Source organism: Brassica napus, chromosome A9 (assembly GCF_020379485.1).
Source record: "Brassica napus cultivar Da-Ae chromosome A9, Da-Ae, whole genome shotgun sequence".
Classification (NCBI taxonomy): domain Eukaryota; kingdom Viridiplantae; phylum Streptophyta; class Magnoliopsida; order Brassicales; family Brassicaceae; genus Brassica; species Brassica napus.
In genome coordinates this window covers 33,702,595-33,722,998 of record NC_063442.1, presented here as the reverse complement: position 1 = coordinate 33,722,998, position 20,404 = coordinate 33,702,595, and the positions used below count along the sequence as shown (strand labels likewise).

The 20,404-nt window shown below is 35.7% G+C and overlaps 4 protein-coding genes across 4 annotated transcripts; 3 read left to right on the top strand and 1 right to left on the bottom strand.

The window, feature by feature from the left end:
• Positions 1-274: 274 nt before the first annotated feature.
• LOC106367930 (monodehydroascorbate reductase 1, peroxisomal) lies at positions 275-3,218 on the top strand. Its single transcript, XM_013807799.3, has 10 exons — positions 275-532; positions 864-935; positions 1,020-1,071; positions 1,178-1,258; positions 1,424-1,542; positions 1,635-1,854; positions 1,941-2,059; positions 2,273-2,398; positions 2,468-2,608; positions 2,711-3,218. The coding sequence occupies exons 1-10, from the start codon at positions 482-484 to the stop codon at positions 3,032-3,034; spliced, it is 1,305 nt and encodes a 434-aa protein (XP_013663253.2). The 5' UTR covers positions 275-481; the 3' UTR covers positions 3,035-3,218.
• A 167-nt stretch (positions 3,219-3,385) lies between these two features.
• LOC106367931 (mediator of RNA polymerase II transcription subunit 28-like) lies at positions 3,386-4,837 on the top strand. The gene is made up of 3 exons (XM_013807800.3): positions 3,386-3,805; positions 4,322-4,437; positions 4,517-4,837. Exons 1-3 carry the CDS (start codon positions 3,586-3,588, stop codon positions 4,649-4,651), a joined length of 471 nt encoding a protein of 156 aa, XP_013663254.2. The 5' UTR covers positions 3,386-3,585; the 3' UTR covers positions 4,652-4,837.
• Positions 4,692-8,689, bottom strand: LOC106367929 (vacuolar-sorting receptor 1). Its single transcript, XM_022691096.2, has 12 exons — positions 8,251-8,689; positions 6,724-7,416; positions 6,552-6,640; positions 6,414-6,483; positions 6,251-6,334; positions 6,078-6,154; positions 5,891-5,972; positions 5,678-5,760; positions 5,511-5,577; positions 5,301-5,429; positions 5,101-5,213; positions 4,692-5,022 (listed from the first exon to the last, which is right to left on the bottom strand). Exons 1-12 carry the CDS (start codon positions 8,546-8,548, stop codon positions 4,930-4,932), a joined length of 1,878 nt encoding a protein of 625 aa, XP_022546817.2. The 5' UTR covers positions 8,549-8,689; the 3' UTR covers positions 4,692-4,929.
• A 6,572-nt stretch (positions 8,690-15,261) lies between these two features.
• On the top strand, positions 15,262-18,686 carry LOC106367932 (purple acid phosphatase 22). The gene is made up of 6 exons (XM_013807802.3): positions 15,262-15,490; positions 16,005-16,296; positions 17,065-17,459; positions 17,817-17,990; positions 18,067-18,155; positions 18,244-18,686. The coding sequence occupies exons 1-6, from the start codon at positions 15,305-15,307 to the stop codon at positions 18,449-18,451; spliced, it is 1,344 nt and encodes a 447-aa protein (XP_013663256.2). The 5' UTR covers positions 15,262-15,304; the 3' UTR covers positions 18,452-18,686.
• Positions 18,687-20,404: the final 1,718 nt, after the last annotated feature.

The window sequence follows — 20,404 nt, the reverse complement described above, 5'->3', positions numbered from 1 at the left end:
TATGAACCCTGGTATAAATCATGCTATTTTAGGCATGTACTTGTGTGTAAATGTGAGGCTTGTTAGATAATTATCATGAGTCATCATCACAATTGCACTATTATGGGTCTTAATGGTTTAAAAAAGCAGCCCAATAAGCCTCAAACCCATCATACTTAGCTCACGACTTATCCAGCAACGTGGCACATTTGTGACTTTTCCAATCCCACCAACTATTTTTGACTTAAATAAATAAAAAGAAACTAATCCATAATAATCCCCTAATTATTTTATTTCCTTTCCAGATTCACGACGATGAATAATCCAAGGGCGATTATCTTGCCACGTTTACGGGTTTGGTCCTCATCCTCCAATCAACGGCCGAGTTTTAGTTAAGTTAGTAGCCAATTAGACTCACCTCAAATATTAGCCCAGCATTTTCACACAAACCAACTTCAGCCACAAGATAACAACAACTTTCTGAAGATCGATCGGATAAAAAATGGCGGAGAAGAGCTTCAAGTACATCATCCTCGGCGGCGGCGTCTCAGCCGTGAGTTTTCTTCTCTCCCTCGTAAAAATATCACGTAGTTTCGTTTTCTTATCCAGTAGTTTAGAATTCCGAAGAGCTTGTTCCGATCTGTTTCGCAAAATACCACAATTCACTCGTAGCTGTTTTGAATCGTGAGTTGGAATCTGGCAATCACTGACTGATTCGATTCGATTCGATTCGATCGTTGAGATAATATTACGATCGCAACTTGATTTTGAAATCGAAAAATCGCATGAAATTTGGTTCGAGCTCAGATTAATCGTACTAGTACATGATCGTCTACTGTTAATACAAGAAGCAATTTCATCTCTGAGCTTGAGTGTTTTTGCAGGGATACGCGGCTAAGGAGTTTGCTAGTCAAGGGGTTAAGCCAGGAGAATTGGCAGTTATCTCCAAAGAGGCGGTAAAGCTTTGGAAACCTTATTATTATGATGCGGTGTGTCTTGTAAACTATGATCCTTATCTACTGACTGTGTATTGTTGTTAGGTGGCTCCTTATGAACGTCCTGCTCTTAGCAAGGGCTATTTGTTTCCTGAAGGTAAGACAATCAATATTCTCATGTTTACTTTGCTAACTAATGTTATTAATTTTGAAACTTCAAGTTTGTGTTTCCAGAGCGGCTTATAATCTTCTTTCTGTTGCAGGGGCGGCTAGACTCCCAGGTTTCCATTGCTGTGTTGGTAGTGGTGGAGAAAAACTGCTTCCTGAATCATACAAACAGAAAGGTAATCAACTCTTTCTCTCTGACTGCATCTCACCAGTATCAATGTCCTGCCTCATCCACCTAGTCCCACTGGTTGTGATCCCATCGATGTTACACTTCTCTGCCAAAGTGATTGTGATAGTGGAGCTAAATCGTGCTACATTTCCATTGTTCTTTGTGTTTGCAGGGATTGAGTTGATACTAAGCACAGAGATAGTGAAAGCAGATCTCGCTGCCAAGAGTCTTGTCAGTGCAGCTGGGGATGTCTTCAAATATGAGACTCTCATAATTGCAACTGGCTCTACTGTAAACACCGTCATCCTTTCATTTCTCGCGTCGGCAAGCTTCTTTTATATATCTGATGAGTAGAAAGTAACCCTCTTTTCATTTACTTGCAGGTTCTGAGATTGACTGATTTTGGTGTAAAAGGTGCTGACTCTAAGAATATCCTCTATCTGAGGGAGATTGATGATGCAGACAAAGTGGTTGAAGCTATTCAAGCAAAGAAAGGTGGAAAGGCTGTGGTTGTTGGTGGAGGCTACATTGGTCTTGAGCTTAGTGCAGCTTTGAGGATCAACAATTTTGATGTCACTATGGTTTTCCCTGAACCTTGGTGCAGTAAGTTGATTCACATCTTTCCGCAATTTAGTTATTCATACATATGTATTGCTTAGTTGCACATGACTGAAAAAACGTTCATTCAGTGCCTAGGCTTTTCACCGCCGACATTGCTGCGTTCTATGAGACTTACTATACAAACAAGGGAGTGAAGATCATTAAAGGAACAGTGGCATCTGGGTTCACCGCTCATCCAAATGGAGAGGTAAACCAAATAATCATTAGCTATAAGAGTTGGCGATTAAGTTAAACATTTCAGTTTCAATTCTCTTGGTTTTGTACTGATTGAAATCGACTATGGTTCCAGATATTGTGGTTTTAAAAAGTAAAACTTTTATAAACTCATTTTGGTTCACTTAATTAATTAGCTTTTCCAAACTGTCTCGGTACAAATGTCTCACTTGTTCTTCGCCTCCAGGTGAATGAAGTACAACTCAAGGATGGAAGGTCGCTAGAAGCCGACATTGTGATTGTTGGAGTTGGTGCAAAACCATTAACAGCCTTATTCAAGGGACAGGTCGAAGAAGACAAAGGTGGAATCAAGGTATTTATCTGCTTTGCGGGCGTCTCTTCTTTTTCTCCCGTACCATTCTGATTTGAATCTTTTTCACAGACCGATGCATTCTTCAAAACAAGCGTTCCTGATGTTTACGCTGTTGGTGACGTTGCCACTTTCCCCTTGAAAATGTATGGAGACATGAGAAGGGTCGAGCATGTTGACCATTCTCGCAAATCCGCAGAGCAAGCTGTTAAGGTAAAATGATGAATACAATAAGCCTGATACTGTTTCAAACGCTACATTGATATCTGAAGAGCTCGTTTATACCATCCTCATATATGTGATACATTGTTGCAGGCGATCAAAGCGGCTGAGGGAGGCGGAGCGGTGGAGGAATACGACTACCTCCCATTCTTCTACTCCCGCTCGTTTGATCTCTCATGGCAGTTCTATGGAGACAACGTAGGAGACTCTGTCTTGTTTGGAGACAGCAATCCATCAAACCCGAAACCAAGATTTGGAGCGTATTGGGTTCAAGATGGTAAAGTGGTTGGAGCATTCATGGAAGGAGGTAGTGGTGACGAGAACAAAGCCTTGGCTAAAGTGGCCAAAGCTAGACCTGCTGCAGAGAGCCTCGATGATCTTACCAAACAAGGTATCTCCTTTGCTGCTAAGATCTGAGGAGAAGAAAGATGGGAGAGTTTAAACTTTTTTTCTATTCTATTACAATAAAAGATTATGTTAAGCAATGTGCTTGCACGTACGTATGCTGAAATAAGTTGGGTGTTTGAATGAAACCTGACCGGATACTTGTAAACGCTATTCATCAAACTAGATAATGTGATTTTATATTGACTGTGGTTCACATGGGATGAGCCAAACCGTCTATCAATTACAGCATGTAATGAGAGGTGTGATGCATAAGCTTGTTTGTGCAAAAACTCTATTTAAGTATGGAGACACAAACTGCAACACAAATCATGTATGTACAGCTTTATAAGCATCCCATTCACAAGAATGAAGTCACGAAACGGAAAGTGTGTGCATTGAGGATCTGGGACAAACTCAAGTGGTTGAGCTTTTGTCGAAGCGAGATTGTTGAACAACTGAACTTTTGTCCGAACAATTGAGAATGTGAGAACTCGGCCTAATAAAAGCCCACTTTAGAAACACACTTTCCAGGATTCACTTCACTAAAACCAACAAGGGCAACTGACCAGAGAGAGAGAGCAATGGATTATCAGCCACAACCGCCGCCGTCTTCTGAACCTTCCCCGTCGCCGTCTGACCGTCCTCCGGGAATCACATCACCGGAGACGCCAACGAACAACCAGAACCACGAGATTGAGGACATAATGGCTTGCGTCACGGCTTTGGAAGCAGCACTGCTCCCATGCTTGCCAGCTAGAGAGCTTCAAGCTATCGACCGCTCTCCTCATCCTTCTCATCAAAGTCAGTCCCTTTTCTTGTCTCTCGATCTTGTTTCTAAACCATCTCCCTTCACGATTCTTAAAGTCACAGCCTTTGAGAAGTAATTCAAGTTGTAGGATAAGAATTGACTTGATTAAGCAAATCAATCCCACTTTATCTTCTAGGGTTTGGTTAGTGATGTTTGGCTGTTAGTTTGATGTCTTCTTGTAAGTTAAAAGGCAAGTGCATCTTGTCTGGTGATTGATAGTTTGGAAGTTGTCTGTTTCTTTCTTCTTGGTTTGGTCTGTACTATTGAATACTATTATTGTAACTATTGTTAGTTCAGAGTTTTCTCGAGTGTAAGAAAGGCAAGGGCTTCTTGTCTGGTGAAAGTTGTCTATTTTTTTCGGCTAGAGAATATCATTTTAGTTCACTTGCTTGACTGATGATCTCTACTTAACAGATCATAACCTGAAGCATTTTCAATATTCTAGCTTGCGTGTTGATTAATCATGATATGTTTTATTAGCTAATGTCTTTTATTTCCCCTCATTGCAGTTGATGTTGAACGTCACGCCAGAGATTTCATGGAAGCTGCTAAAAAGCTTCAGCTTTATTTCATGGGACTGAAGCGAGAAAATCACGCCCCCACAAGAGCTGAAAGTCTTAGGAAGGTTAGTTTCCAAGACTTCACCAATGTGTGAGAATCTCCAAACACATTTGTCTCATCAGTTTCTGTTACTTGCTTAACAGGAGATTGCAGTCATGGAGGAAGAGCTCAAGACAAAAGAGGAGCTTATAAAGAAACACTCAAGGCTTATCCAAGAATCACAGAAGCTAGTGAAAGAACAGATTGAGAAACACAGAGTGGAGCTGGAGAAAGTATAATTAACACATCAAAGCAATGTTAATTTGTTTCAGTAGTATATAGATGCAACTCTCCTACTCATTTATTCATCCATTTATGTCTTATTTTACATTGCAAGAGTAATGCAGACAATGAGTGATTCCATCTGTAATCCACATCCCTTACAAAAAGTGCAGATACACTTAAATTATTATTTTTTGTTGCTTCTCTCAAGTCTATTAGATTCATTTACATGGAAACACAGAAGAAGCTTCCCGTGGAAAGAGAGTCTCTCTTGGTTTGTGTTGACAACTTCACCTCATATATCCATATGAGGACCACTTGGGGTGGGTTGGCTCTCCAAAGGCATGTACTGTGCCATGATGCCTCTTATCTCCGCATCCATGTAACTCTGCACAAGGAGTTTCTATTGTTAATCTAGATGGCAAGATCTTCATGTGTGTACATTAAGATAACGAGAGACACATACCCTGATCCTGTATTTGTAGACGGCATATCCGGCAAGACCTGCAACACCCACTCCGATTATAAGAACCCACAAGAAGCTCCAGCTGAGCTTTGTAGTTCCAACTTTGCTTGAACCTACACATTCAAAAGCATCAAAGCTTGATTAATGACTCTTCATTAAGTATGGGTTTAAGACAGAAGGAAGATCTCTCTTTTGTTAACCTATGCAAGTGTCGTGTTCACGCATGTAGAGCAAACCATTCTTGCAGCTGCATTCATAACTTCCCCATGTGTTTTTACATTTACAGTCTGGGCACTGGCAACCCGTTTTCTCTTTGCACTCGTTCACATCTACCACATTCAATCAAAAGAATACGGTTTAGTTCTGTATGCAAGCAGACCGCATGAATATAGATGCTAGTAAACAAGTACCTTCGCAGCTCTTTACTCCATCGCCCTTGAACCCAAGTGGGCATTTGCAATCACTTGAATGATCATCCTGAAAATTCCATTTCAAAAAAACCAAAGAAATTTTACTATAGGTTAAGAAGATGATTGTTTCAAGAATTAGTCATTGATAAAGAAGACGAAATACTTACTACGCAAGCAGAGTAAGTGTAGCTGCCTCTGGTTTCTCTCCAGCATCCTCCATTGTTGATACCACAATGCAAAGCTCCAGACGCTGCCAAGAAAGAAAAAAAACGTTAAGAACTGAGAGCAGGCAATACACAGGAAATAGAATAGCCATGCCAGGGTTTGTGTCCTGTTCCACAAAAAAATATGTCAAGCTACAGGGAGATAAACTGATATACCTTTGCAGTGAGTGTAACCGTCACCAGCAAATTTAACACCTTGAACAGTAGGGCATTCACACAATCTTCCCCTATACGTATCCTGAAATGCCAAATTCAGATGAAACAAAGAGTAATCAGTCTTAAGTAGCAACAACAAAACCAAATACTGGAAAAGAGATAAAAATAGCAAAGCTAAACGGTATACCCTGCATGCAGTTATGTTGGAAGCTTTGTCTTGCCAGCACCCACCATTGTTTTCCAAACATTCATTAGTATTTAAATCTGCAAAAAAAACAAACAAACAGAAACTGATCTCAAGACGATGTCATCACTCAATGTCACCAAAACGTTAAAAGAAATGAGATATGGAGATGGAACCTTCAGTTAGACATATAGCTGGTTCTGTTGACTCTTGAAAGCCTGAACACATAGCTTTCAGCACTGCCCCTTTCTCCAATTTACCTAAATGCCCATGAAATATATTTGAGTTAGTAACAAAAAGTGTAGAAAGGGAACTGATAAGTTAGCTGTTCTTCAGTACCTCTGTATTGTCTGTTGTTCACTACAAGAGTTGGAAGTATTGTCACATCTCCCCGGGAACCTTTGCCAACCTGAAACAAACTCATTACAAGAGATCTAGTAGAGAAGAGTAGAGCCAACTGGTTACAAGAAGACAAACCTGGGACTCCTGTTCTGCTTTAAGAATAGGGTTCTCCACATCTGCGTCAGGGTCTCCGATACACTTGTCCACCTTCTTGAGATCAATGTCTGAATGCACGATAACAGAAAGAGAATCCAGAATTAATATCACAGGAGCAAGGACCATAATCTCATGAAGCAATATAACTAACCAAGGGACTTGATAATCTCGTCTGCACACTCCTTAGTGTACTTCTTATCCTTCATCGGACACCTGATGGCGAAGTCAGTCACATAGTCCCACCAAACCCAAGGCTTACCAGTCTCATTCAACACTCTATAAACACAAGCCTGGCGCAGATTCTGAACCACAACATCCTTCCCATCATACCCTTTAGTAAAATCCTGCTCAGGATCAGGCGCACAGTACCTCCCATGGTTGATACACTGAGACTTGCACTGTTTACTCAGCGTAAAAGCCTCAGGGCAGTACCACGTGATGTAGTGCGGCGTGAACTGAGTATGCCCTCCTTTCTCAAGAATCTGAGCAGCTCCTTTGAAGTTCTTGAGAAACTCAATCTGAGTATCACACTTTTTTCCACACTGGTCGTTGCTGTTGGTCCAGAGCTCGTATTCGACACGCTCGTCAGGGTGTGGAACAGACTCGGTCCAGTCTAGCTTCATGTTCACCATGTCGCCCTTGGAGAGAGCAGACTTTAAACTGTCTCCCAGAGACTTGGTGATGAGAGCAGAAGGGATGGTGATGTTTTGGAGATAGTCTGCATCGGATTTGTCTTCTTCGGGTGTGTCCATTGTAATCAATGGCTCAGCTTTGTTGTCGGCTACAAGAATCGCTGCTGCTCCAGCTTGTTGAGCTATCCATGCTTTCAAAGTGAAGAAACAGTCTGTGTTCACAGTAAGAAACACACATTCAGTTCCAAAAATTGGATCTTTTCCCAAAATACTAAAACAAAAAAACTGAATCCGTTCCAAATACTATAATGAAAAAATGAATCTTTTTCATGTACTATAAGCAAAAACTGAATCTTTTCCAAATACTATAACCAAAAATATAATCTTTTTCAAATGCTTATAAGAAAAAGAATATTATAAGCAAAAAGGGAATATTTTCATACTACAAGCAAAAACTGAATCTTTTCCAGATACTACAAGCAAAAACTGAATCTTTTTTCAAATACTATAAGCAAAAATCGAATATTTTCCACATATTATAAGCAAAAACTGATTTTTTTTCCAAATATTATAAGCAAAAATTGAATATTTTCCAAATACTATAACCAAAAATAGATTTTTTTTTTTGGTTATAGTATTTGGAAAATATTCAATTTAAAAAAAAATAGATTTTTTCCATATGTTATAATAAAAAACTGAATCTTATCCATATACTATAAGCAAAAACTGAATCTTTTCCAATTACTAAAGGCAAAAATGTGAAGCTTTTCCTAGTATATAACCAAAAATATAATATTTTTCACACGCTATAAGCAAAAATTGCATCTTTTCCAATAAATATAAGCAAAAAAGTGAAGCTTTTTCTAATATATAACCAAAAATAGAATACTTTTCACACACTATAAGCAAAAATTGAGTATTTTTCACATACTATAAGCAAAAATTGAATCTTTTCCTATCCCTAATACTATAAACCAAGAATTGAATCCTCTCCATATACTACAAACCTAATTGAGCAATCCAATTAAGGTAAGAAGAAACCGAACCTCCACGATCGATGAGAACAAAAGTAGGTAAGCGACCAGCCTTAGACTTGAATGTTATATCGAAATCGCTGTAGCTTTTACAAGCTTTCTGATTCGACTTGGGATACACGACGGTTCCCACCAATGTACCACCGTACTGAGGAACTCCAAAGTTCCCAATGGCACATTCGTAAATACCCTTGATCGAATCAGGTGACGTGACTTTGAGGTTGTTCTTCTCCACCACGAATCTACCCATCGCTAGACCCAAGATCAGAAGAAACGAGACACTGAAAAACCCTAGCTTCTCCTGATTCATGATTATAACTAAGATCCTAGATTATACAGAGAAGATCTCGTAAAAAGCACGATGCTTTTCTGATTGTGGTTGAAGGAGGAGAGAGAGAGGCTTATGAGTTAAGGAAGAAGAAGAGGGTTTATTTAATAATTTTAAAATTAAGGATTAGATTTACATGAAATGTTTAATTAATAAAAGGAAGTGATGGGGTTAATGGAATGGTTCTTCTTTTGTCGGTTTCCGCAAATGAAGATAACAAAAAAGAGTTTTAAGAATTGGTTATGAATAGTAAAACGGGAAACACGTGTGTATTGTTGTTATCTTGTAATTAAGATGTATAGTATCCAAGCTGTACTGAAAAAGATTAAGTCTTTGGCACACACTCAGAGGTACATACACCCATATCTACATTTTTATTTAACTCCATTTCTTACCCATTACTTAGCTCATTCACTTTCCTAATGAGTAATAACTTTTTTTTTTCCATCTATTATTATTTTATTAATGGGTCAAGCCCAAACAACCCAAAAAACATTAAACATAAAACTAAAAGCCCAGAACAAAAGGCAAACTTAACATGGGCCTTAAGCCCAAACCACAGACCATGCGGTGCCTCACAATCCCACGCGTCCAGAAATTCGCGAGGCCACCCACGTGTCGAAACTCACCCATGAACGAGACACGCGTCATCCAAACACCACATCGTAACCCAATCTACGAGGCTCACATCGGAGGAGACAAAAAATGGACACGTGTTTCACCGGATAACACCGGAACCAGAACCACCGCGCCCACCTTCATCGCCTACACTCTTTGTAATGGAGAGATCGATCGAGACTGTCCCGAGATCTCATCCAGAGCCAGTTAAACCACCACCGACGGCTTTAAAGCCACAACCATGTCTTCCTTCTTCACCGTTCTTTTCCAAAAATATAAACGCCGGATGAAACCGGCACGGAGCCAGCCGTCGACACCAAAGGATAAGAGACGACGCCGGAGTCAGAAGACGGCAAACGACACTGAAGGAGCCATCGTTTCCGGAAGGAAAAACCGATCACAGAACCAAACTCATCTCATCTCTAATCTTTGGATTTATGATTTGAAAGGAGATTGAGATCGAGAGAGTTTTCTCTCTCTAACAGAAGAGAGAGAGTTTTCCTTTCCTTTTCCTAATGAGTAATAACTTTCAGTCTGAAGCAAATTATAATATTGTGGTTTATATTTATTTGATCATAATCTTTCACGATCTGAAGGAAAACACATAGTCCCTTTGTTTTCGAAGTAAAATTTTCTAGAGTTTTCACGTTTATTAAAAATACAATAAATGTTTATAATTTAATTTAAAATTTATTTTTCAATATACTTTCCAGTAATTATCCACCAATAAAATTTAATCAATTCAAATATTCACAATTAATGTTTCTCAAAAGTATACAAAAGTACCTTAAAAATATAGAAAATTTATTTTTATGGAACAAAAATAAATTTTAAAAAATCTAACTTTCAAGAACGGAAGGAGTAGTTAACAATACAGTAAAAGAAATACATACTTGGTGAAAATAAAGACGTTTGAAATGAACCAGAAAAAATAATTAAGATAAAGAGAATGAAACAAATATATTATTGCAGAGGTTGTTATCTCAACTGTAAAAGATTTTGGTCATTGTGTTAAAAGTCCACAGTTCAAATTATCGTTGGAACGAAACTAATATTAAATTGTAGTTTCGAGTATGGAGGATTATGGTGTTTGATCCTGAACCTATGTATATTCAAAAGAAAAGAAAATATATTTTTAGGGCAGAACTTTAAGTTTATGCCCTTTTTCTATAAGTTATACTAATGTCATTTTTAGGTAAAATACTAATGTCATATTTGTTTGTTTATCCTATTAGAGTTCAAGAGATTGAGAAGATGATATACATGTAATAAATTAAAATGGTGTTCATAGGCAGGGTAGCTAGCATTGTCTTATTTGTGTTTTTCCTGTGAACCAGGATACAACATTGTTCCAAAATACCAATAGTTGCCACTGTAAATAAACTCTACATATGTGTAACCACTGCACATAACCATCTTAACTTCACAGAATAAGCACACCACTCCATCACTTTTAAGAAAAAAAGAGAAAAAAAAAATTAGTTTCAGAAAAAATAAGCACACCACTGGTAAAACAAATTCCAAAAATACCCGGCCGATTTAAGAAGAGCTTGATTTGTTTATTCTTTTAACAAGAGAGATCCCACTTGGATCACCACTCCATTCCTCAAACACAATTAGGTTTCGAATGTTATGAACCGCCCCGCACCGCAGTTAACAGTAACAAAAATCTCTACATATACCATATATCTATACGTTTTTATAACTGTTAAAACCGCACCGCAGTTAAACCGCTTGTTCCGCACCGCTCAAACCACAGTTACCATTCAGAGCCTTAGAAGGTTCTCATATATGTCTTTAGTCATGAACGGGGCACATGGTACCTGGTCATAAAAGAGAACCCGCTAATATATGAACAAAACTTAGGTTCACCCCCTAGGGTGAACTTTTAAATTCATCTCACTCTTAAAAATCAATTAAAGTGTCACATAGATTATTCATTAAAAAATATTAAATTAAATAACGAATAGCTAAAAAAATAAAAAAGCTACACCGTAAGCGAAACCCTAAACCCTAAATCTTAAATTCTAAATTCTATACCCTAAATTCTAAATCCAAACCCCTAAATCCAAACTCTATACCCTAAACCTAATCCTAGATCCTAAACCCAAAGTATATACCTTAAACTCAAAAAATAGACTATAAACCTAAACCCTATATCCTAAACCCAAGTCTTAGACCCTAAACCCAAACCGTAAACCTTAACGCAAACCATATAATATCTAAGTTTGGAGTTTGGGTTTAGGGTTTACCGTTTGGGTTTTGGGTCTAGGATTTGGGTTTAGGGTATAGGTTTTGAATTTAAGATTTACGGTTTGGGTTTAGGATTTACGTTTGGATTTATGGTTAAGGTTTTAGATTTAGGGTATATAATTTGGGTTTAAGGTTTACGGTTTAGGTTTAGGGTCTAGGACTTGGGTTTAGGATATAAAGTTTAGGTTTATAGTCTAGTTTTTGGGTTTAGGGTATATAATTTGGGTTTAGATTATAAAATTAAGGTTTAGGGTATAGGGTTTGGGTTTAAAGGTTTGTATTTGGGTTTAGAATTTCGGGTATGGGGTTTAGAATTTAATAGCGTCGTTAAAATTAGCGTTGATATTTTTTGTAGTAATTTTTTATTTAATTTAATGTTTTTTAATTAATAATTTATGTGTCACTTTAATTGGTTTAAAAAGATGAGGTGAATTTAAAAGTTTACCGTAAGAAGTGAACCTAAGTCTATTCTTAACATATCAATTACGTGACTAATATTTAGAGCAAGTAAAAAGAGGAATAAGAACATGATAGACAAGTTTTTGTTTTTCTCACTATCTTTGAGAAGATTGGCCACAGTTACTAAGACATTTCTTCTTTTAAGTTCCAGCATAGTTACAGAAGCCGCAGTCTCCATCTAGGCAGGCCAGTGACGTTTATGTTCATTACCAAAACTTTACCTTTCCGCCATTGTGTTCATGTGCAAAGCCAATGGTTCCCTACCCGTTTATCAAAAGAAGACTGCAAATAAAGAGTGCAAAAAATTATAATATTAACCTATCTTATTCTATGCTCTTAATTAAGCTCAGTAAAACTCAGATATACATAGTCCACACCATTAAAGCTTTATAAAAATGCTTTGACATTCATTAATTTTATAACTAAAACGGGTGTAGGCTTAGAATTTTCAATTTTCACATAAGAAAGTATTGGGCTTGTAACGTCTCATTTCGGGTTGATATCTAATAGTTTGGGTTATAAATAATTTAATGGGCCTGTAAATTCTCAGATTGCCAAGATGAACCATTGCATCATAGGAAATATGGCATTCTACATCGCAATAGTCAGCCAATAGACATTATAGACTAGTAGTTGTAGGAAGAAGTTTTAAATTTGCCAAAGCTTTTAACATTTTAGTAGTTCCGTAGTAAGAACAAAATGAATATTGTATGTCAGTATGTTTAGAAATATGAAAATAGTGTAATTGAATAGATTAAGTCAAAGAGTTGTAGAAACGGATGTGGAGTGAAACAATGGCATATGCTATTTTTGATTCCAACGTCCGTACACGGCTTATCTAGAATACGTAACACATGGATCAATTTATTCATATTTTTGATTTGGACTTGGGAAAGATCCATAAAGCATATCCGTTTGTACCATATTATCTAAGCAACGTGGCCACATGACATAATTCGCGTTCTACATCTTCTCACGTTCCATCAGATCAGATTACTTGTTTTACTCTTTCTCCTCTTGTTCATTGTTTGACACGTGCTCGTCCCTTCGTATAAATATTCTCGCCGTTAGCTACGAAAAATATTGGATGAAAATTTGATGTGCCGTGTTCATACACGATTATCCAGCAAATTAAGGTTTAATGTCGGCCAGATACAAAAACATTATAGTAAAGTCTAATAGTACAACGATTTATGTTGAATGGAACCATATCATTCGCATATGTGTGTGGTCTTGAGGCTTCTTGCTCTATCACTCACCTGTCGACGTTAGGAACTCAAACATGGTCCCCTTTCTTCATCTTTCTCTCTTTTGTACTATTATTCTATTAGTACTTATATCACTACATAACTAGTGATCTTTAAACTCAATCACTTTAAATTCAATCATACATCTTAATTGATACCTTTTTCTCTTCAATGGTGTATAATTAAACACAAATTAAACATATGTTAATTGTTCACAATAAACACTTCGGCTAATTAATTACGGCCAGCGATATGTTACAGAATAATTTGCTACTGTCGATACGTTTTTCATGAGTGCGTTACATCATCAGACACATTGTTCTCTTTTTTGACAAGATAAAGCACTTCCCACTTGAGGGACACATTGTCCTCTTCTACCCCTTGTGGTTTTACAGCAGTACTCCCTCACGCTTGGTTAAGAGAAACTAGAGGATAGTTACATTTTTTTATTTTATTTATTTTTTCTCTAACTTTTTCTTTGTTCTTTTTGCAAAGTTCTTGTGTTTTTATTTTTTTTTTCTCAGAGTTTAAGACATTTGAAGAAAGTATAATTATTACAATAAATTATAATTTGTTTTTTCTATATTTTAACATCCATTTTCATATATATATTTTATATATTTCAACAATTATATAAAAAAATGTATGGACATAAAAAGTGTGGATGCAAAATTGTGAACATGTAAGAAAAATACGTGAACATAAAAAGATGTGGACATGGATTGATAAAAAATATAGAAAATATCTTTAAAATTTTCGTGGATGAGGTTTCATGAACTAAGTTTCATGGATGTGTTTTCTTGGACAAGTTCTTATATTCCTAATCATATTACATAATTTCTTAGTATCTGTGGACAAGTACTTTATGCATACCGTGTAGTTTTTATGTACATGTATTTTGTGTAAGCCACTTTGGTGAACAAATGTGTGTGGACATGGATATTCAATCCTAAAAATACACCTTGAACATGTTTGTTTTATCCACCGCCACCTCTACCATGGCCTCCACTTTTGTATCCCTCACCCTCACGTCTCCCATCTTTACAGTATCCACCACCATTGTTATCGGAACTAGTCTCGTAGGAACTCACATCTCCTAAGCGACTCTACCACAATCCCAGATCGGGAGACGGAGGTCCGATTGAAGTGTACCTTTTTTTTTTTGTCAAACAATTGAAGTGTACCTATATTTAGAAAAAGGTACGGTGATTACATCGAAAATATTTTTTAGATCTAAGAACCATAATTCAAAAAAAAAAATTAATAAAATGAAGACAAAACCTCCGATATCGTTTTCCGGTGGAGTTGGTTGCTCGGATATCTTCCCTTTCTTCTTTGATTTTGTCATGGTTAGATACATTTCTGAAAGTGGGCGGCAAAGAATGGAGGTGAAAGATGATGAGATAAGAAAAGGTGGAAACGAGATTACACAATCAAACTCGCGGCGAGGTCTCTGGATTCTTGGTGTTCTATGGAGAAATTAAAGATGAAAAAGAAGAGGGTTCACTCAATTAGGGTTGATAAACGAAGAAGGAACTGTCAAATTTGGGAAAGTAGATCTGAATTTCAAAATGTAAAGTTGGAGAGAGAAATATGTTGGTTTTCGAGAACTCATAAATCAACAGAACAATCAATTGTTGATAAACATTATAAAAATAAAATCATGGTTAGGTGTTTCTGGTTAGCTTTACCATGGTGTGGTCAATATTGAGGGCATGAAAGACAATAACCACACATAAAGTGCCTTACCAGCAGGAAGTGCTTCTTTATGTAATTCATAAGACACAAAGTGTCTTAGGAAGTAAAAATTTCGTTTTTCATACAGATATATACGAATATATGGAGTTCTGGACAATGCTGTATTTAAAGGGAATATTTAAATTGTCATGTTAAACGTCTCATTCTTTATTACTTCCTTTAGGTCTAGTTCTTTAAGGTTACGGAAACCTCATAATTAAACAATTCAAGCATTGACTTTTATAACTATTTTTCGTTAATTGATGGAAAGATAAAGGAAGCTGCAAGCAAAACTAACAAAACGTATATATGATTTTTAAAAAGACTTTATAAAAGGAAATGAAGTAACTTGACGCGATGGCTAAAGAGATGTATAAAGTAGTAACACACCTGAATTCATCCACCGATCTCTTCAATAACAATTATGTCTTCTTCACCAAACTTTAACTCTTTAGACAACAAGATGAAAAATTTTAGTCTCTTTCTTAGTTTTACTTTTTTGTTTCTTTGTCCGTTCTTGTCTCAAGCCGATGTCCCGGAACTCAGCCGGGAGCCCCCTCGTCCCATTGTCTTTGTCCCTCATGACCGCTCCAAATCCGATCCACAACAGGTTCTTTGATTAAACTCGTTTTCTAAACATGCTTCATATAATGCATGCATGTTTAGTTCAAAGCATTTTCTGTGTTAGCAATTCCTAAGATTTTCATTCTTGGTTTTATGTGGAATGTGAGATATATAGTTAATTAACATCAATGTATTTGAGTTTTGGTAGATTGATTCCCTTACTCAAATCTATGTTATGTTCTTCAAGCATCACAGATATATATATTAGTAATTATGAAGGTACAAAACCCATTATGTTGTTGAATATTTCATTGCATATTTTTATAACTCTACATTATCTCATTTTCTTGGATTAAATCTCAACTTTGTGCAACACAAGATGGTACTTATTTTCGATTTGTTGTCTCTTTTGTCGTCTTGATTAATTAATCTCATGTTCTTACAGAAAAAAAGTCAAATGTTTTCTTTATTTCTTGCTTTTATTGATGACATAAATTTCCCTTTTAAATCTTGTTTCTAAAGGCTTGTGTTGGTGTTGTTAAATGTTTGTTAAATAAAAGGTGCATGTATCACTTGCGGGTAAGGACCACATGAGAGTAACATACATAACGGAAGACAAGAAGGTGGAATCAGTGGTGGAATATGGTAAGCAACCGGGAAAGTACGATAGAAAAAACACCGGAGAATCCATTTCTTACAAATACTTCTTCTACCGTTCGGGCAAGATCCACCACGTCAAGATCGGACCTCTAGAACCCAATACAACTTACTATTACATGTGCGGCTGCAACGGTCCTGAGTTTTCTTTCAAGACTCCTCCCTCATCTTTTCCGGTAGAATTTGCCATAGTTGGTACGTTCCCTAAACTCATTTTACGAGTTTTATGTTGGTTATTTTGGAACTGGGGACATTAATTGCACAACGATAGCACAACCGGTAAATATGATGTATATAAATAGTATAGCCAAACATTTGAAACTCAAAGAGTTTTGAGTTTTGACTAAGTTTTAAAAAAATTCAAATTTATGAGCCTCACGTTATAACACAAAACCGTGCAAGAATATATATGTTTGGCATTCCCTCAGCTTTTTCGGTGTGACTGCTTTTAAAAGTCACACGTCTGTATGGCTATGTATGTTTTAGGGGTGTTAAAAGCTTATATGTGTATGGGTTGGCTTTAATTCCAAAATATGGTTTAATGGTATATCCACTAATTAAACCAGTTTGTTTTCCTAATCAATATATATATATATATATATAAGTTTGTAATCTATAATTAATAGATTAGTTTTTATCAACATATATTAATATTTATAATTTAATATTTGACCGAATGACCTATATATATATATATATATATAAGCATATAACTTTTTGTAGATACACATATTCAGGTCCATGTAGAAAAACAAGAAAATTCATGGATACAAATAGTTATTTGAATTGAATCTAAAGCTTAGAAAACACTCAGTCCACGACGAGTTGTGTTTGGATTATCGTTGATCTACGTACTTCCACCCGCTATTTGTCTATTATATACGTTGTGTTTCTGTTCATACCGGTTAAGGACCAAATGTTCATATGTACTTATGAATTACCGGTTTTTATGTCAAATTAAAGGCGATCTAGGCCAAACCGAATGGACAGCAGCAACACTAGCTCAGATAAAGAGCCAAGACTACGACGTTTTTCTACTTCCTGGCGATCTCTCCTACGCTGACACTAATCAACCACTTTGGGACTCCTTTGGTCGCCTGGTGGAGCCACTCGCGAGCAAGCGTCCTTGGATGGTTACTCAGGGAAACCACGAGATTGAATTCTTCCCAATCATTGAACACACAACCTTCAAGTCATACAATTCCCGGTGGCTCATGCCTTACACTGAGAGCCTCTCTGAGTCCAACCTTTACTACTCTTTTGATGTCGCTGGTGTCCACACGGTTATGCTTGGTTCTTACACCGACTTTGATTGTGATTCCGATCAGTATCAGTGGCTCCAAGCCGATTTAGCAAAGGTTAGTTGCGGGATTATGCAATGTTTAGTATACAATCATTTCATCACTTTCACAAAAAAAATCTTTTCAAAAGTTATATCTGGATCAAAAAATAGTTTATCGTCTTTCAGGTAAATTTTTTATTTAACCAACGTAATGAATCATTCAAATCATAGTAATTATTTAAGATTATATCCAATTGAAATTGATAAATATATATTATTTTACTTTTAAAATGTTTGTAAAATAACAAAACATCATATTTTATAAACTAGTGAAAAGAATACATTGCCTAAATTCACATTATTTCAAACTTTTCTATCAATTCTTAAGAATTAGATTTTTTGTTAATTATTTTTTTTAATATCATTTCAAAAGGTTGACCGGAAAACGACACCGTGGGTGATAGTGTTGCTGCACGCGCCTTGGTACAACACGAACGAAGCGCATGAAGGTGAAGGAGAGAGCATGAGGGAAGCTATGGAGTCTTTGCTATTTAATGCTCGTGTGGACGTCGTTTTTGCCGGCCATGTTCATGCCTACGAACGTTTCGTAAGTACCCATCTTCATTTTTCAAACAAAGATAATTATTGTTACTTATATTGATGGCGAATTCTGATTGATGCAGAAGCGGGTATATAACAACAAGGCTGATCAATGTGGACCAATACACATAACCATTGGTGACGGAGGCAACCGAGAAGGCCTTGCTACTTCGTATGTCACCTTTTATCATTTAATCTAAACTCAAGACTCTTGTTCTTTTTATGGTTCTTAATTTCCACATTTTTCACTCGAATTACAGGTTTAAGAAACCTCCTTCGCCATTATCGGTATTCCGCGAATCGAGTTTTGGACATGGGAGATTGAAGGTTATAGACGGAAAACGAGCACATTGGTCGTGGCATAGAAACAATGACTCCAACACACTTCTTGCTGATGAAGTCTGGCTCGAGAGTCTTAGCTCATCATCATCATGTTGGTCTTCAAGTCAATCCCATGATGAGCTCTAAATCATCATACGATCAGACATTTTACTCTGTTTTTCATTCGATTGTTCGTAAAAGAAAGAAAAAAATATTCATTTTGTTAAAAAATCACATTCTTATTAGGCATTTTTTTATTTTGTATTTGGGAAATTTATGAGTATATGCTCAAGTATTGCTTGCTTATGTTTTAGGTTATAACATTGTTAGTTTGTAAGATAGATGAATGTATGATATAAACTGGACTTATCTTACTCGTTAATTCTTTGCTGTCTTTGAATTTATTAATTACTAGGTGACCGGTCCGCACCCTGTGCGGGCATAAGAACATGATCGGTCCGCATCATGTGTTCTTTCTCGGCCCGTACCTCACGAGAAGGAACACAGTAACGCCAGTATGAAGAGGCAGATATTGTGTGTATGTATAATTGCAACGTCACAAAATATTTTGTGTGTTTACGAAGATACTTTCATTCAAAAAATGGAATAAATAGTGTATAGTTTTAGAAGTAACAGATTTTATATTATCATTAATTAGAATTGTATTGTATATGTTTCGTAATTCTTTATTTTAGGTGAATAATATTATTTTTCCATAAATAATAAAAAAAACATTTATGTAGACATATTAAAAGAAAATATAACAAAAATTAAAATATTATCCATAAATAATATAAATTATGAAGTACATTTCTCGATAAAGAAAGCAAATTCAATAAGAAACTTGCAAAAAAATTAAATAAATTTTGTAAGAAATTTGACGGGTTAACATTATTTGATAGATTTATAAATTTCTAAATTTTATTGAACATGAAATAATATTAAATTGACTTACCGTCATCGGTCTCCTAACTCATCACAACCCATCTAGCAAATACAAAAAATAAATAATTGCAACAGTTTATTCATTTTAAAATTTGTATTTAAAAAAAATAAGTAGATTAAAATTACGTACCGTGACTACGAAATATTCTGAAAAACTTGTTTGTAGACAACATTCAATATTTTTGTCTGCGGCTTCCCTTCTTTACCAGTTATTAGAATTTTTAATCTAGATCTCGACTTAACTCTTGAAAGTGAAACTTTGCCTTGCATTTTATAAGCATTTTATAAATTATTTTAAAATTATGATAAATTTATTCTTTAAACAACGATAAATAATTTAAAAATAATATTAATAAACATTTTTGGATTTTGTAATATTTAAAATAGTTATTATACAATTATATTCGAACATAATTCATCAAGTAGAGTATAAAACTATTATAATTATCTTATATAAAATTTCGTTCATTATATTTTATAGTTTATAAATATTAAAAGTAATAAATAAAATATTATTAATCTTTCTATAATACTTCCAAGGTAAAGTGGGTGGCAGAGTCGATGAAAGTGGGTGGCAGAGTCGATTCATCAAGTAGCATATAATACTTCCAAGGCAAAGTGGGTGGCAGAGTCAATGAAAGATGAGGAGCCTTTGCGTCTAAACACATTTTTCTTAGCACACAAGCAGCATCGTCATAATACCTTAATAGTATGAGAGGAGAGATTTGTGAATAATACTTTAAAGAATGAAAAGAGAATGTTTGTATTTTAAGACCTTGGGTGTCTCATATATATATACAGTCGATTTATTTTTCATATTAATGATGCACAATATTTTGCACAATAAATAATGAAATCGTTTAAAGAAAGATATTAAATGTGTATTGTCAAAAAATGATTTGCATATGATATGATTTTAACTTGCGCAAGTAATCCATATTAGAAAGGTAAGTTATTAAAAACAAACAACATAATTAGAAACATTAAAATATTTTGTAAGCAATGTAATAAATATGATATCAACATGCGGAAGTTACCGTTTGAATAATAAGGAAAGTTTTTAATGATTTCAACTTGCGTAAGTAATCCATATTGTGAATAAGTGATTTGCATATTTAATGATTTCAACTTGCGCAAGTAATCCATATTAGAAAG

What these genes read in the sequence shown, in the direction of transcription:
- LOC106367932 (XM_013807802.3), top strand. Translation starts at nt 15,305, where the DNA reads ATGTCTTCTTCACCAAACTTTAACTCTTTAGACAACAAGATGAAAAAT. An exon ending in TTCATGCCTACGAACGTTTC is followed by an intron (nt 17,991 to 18,066) that starts GTAAGTACCCAT and finishes TGATTGATGCAG; the next exon opens with AAGCGGGTATATAACAACAA. An exon ending in CGAGAAGGCCTTGCTACTTC is followed by an intron (nt 18,156 to 18,243) that starts GTATGTCACCTT and finishes CTCGAATTACAG; the next exon opens with GTTTAAGAAACCTCCTTCGC.
- LOC106367930 (XM_013807799.3), top strand. Translation starts at nt 482, where the DNA reads ATGGCGGAGAAGAGCTTCAAGTACATCATCCTCGGCGGCGGCGTCTCA. An exon ending in TAATTGCAACTGGCTCTACT is followed by an intron (nt 1,543 to 1,634) that starts GTAAACACCGTC and finishes ATTTACTTGCAG; the next exon opens with GTTCTGAGATTGACTGATTT. An exon ending in CCGCTCATCCAAATGGAGAG is followed by an intron (nt 2,060 to 2,272) that starts GTAAACCAAATA and finishes CTTCGCCTCCAG; the next exon opens with GTGAATGAAGTACAACTCAA.
- LOC106367931 (XM_013807800.3), top strand. Translation starts at nt 3,586, where the DNA reads ATGGATTATCAGCCACAACCGCCGCCGTCTTCTGAACCTTCCCCGTCG. An exon ending in TCCTCATCCTTCTCATCAAA is followed by an intron (nt 3,806 to 4,321) that starts GTCAGTCCCTTT and finishes CCCTCATTGCAG; the next exon opens with TTGATGTTGAACGTCACGCC. An exon ending in GAGCTGAAAGTCTTAGGAAG is followed by an intron (nt 4,438 to 4,516) that starts GTTAGTTTCCAA and finishes CTTGCTTAACAG; the next exon opens with GAGATTGCAGTCATGGAGGA.
- LOC106367929 (XM_022691096.2), bottom strand. Translation starts at nt 8,548, where the DNA reads ATGAATCAGGAGAAGCTAGGGTTTTTCAGTGTCTCGTTTCTTCTGATC. An exon ending in CGAGATTATCAAGTCCCTTG is followed by an intron (nt 6,641 to 6,723) that starts GTTAGTTATATT and finishes TCGTGCATTCAG; the next exon opens with ACATTGATCTCAAGAAGGTG. An exon ending in CCAACATAACTGCATGCAGG is followed by an intron (nt 5,973 to 6,077) that starts GTATACCGTTTA and finishes TTGGCATTTCAG; the next exon opens with GATACGTATAGGGGAAGATT.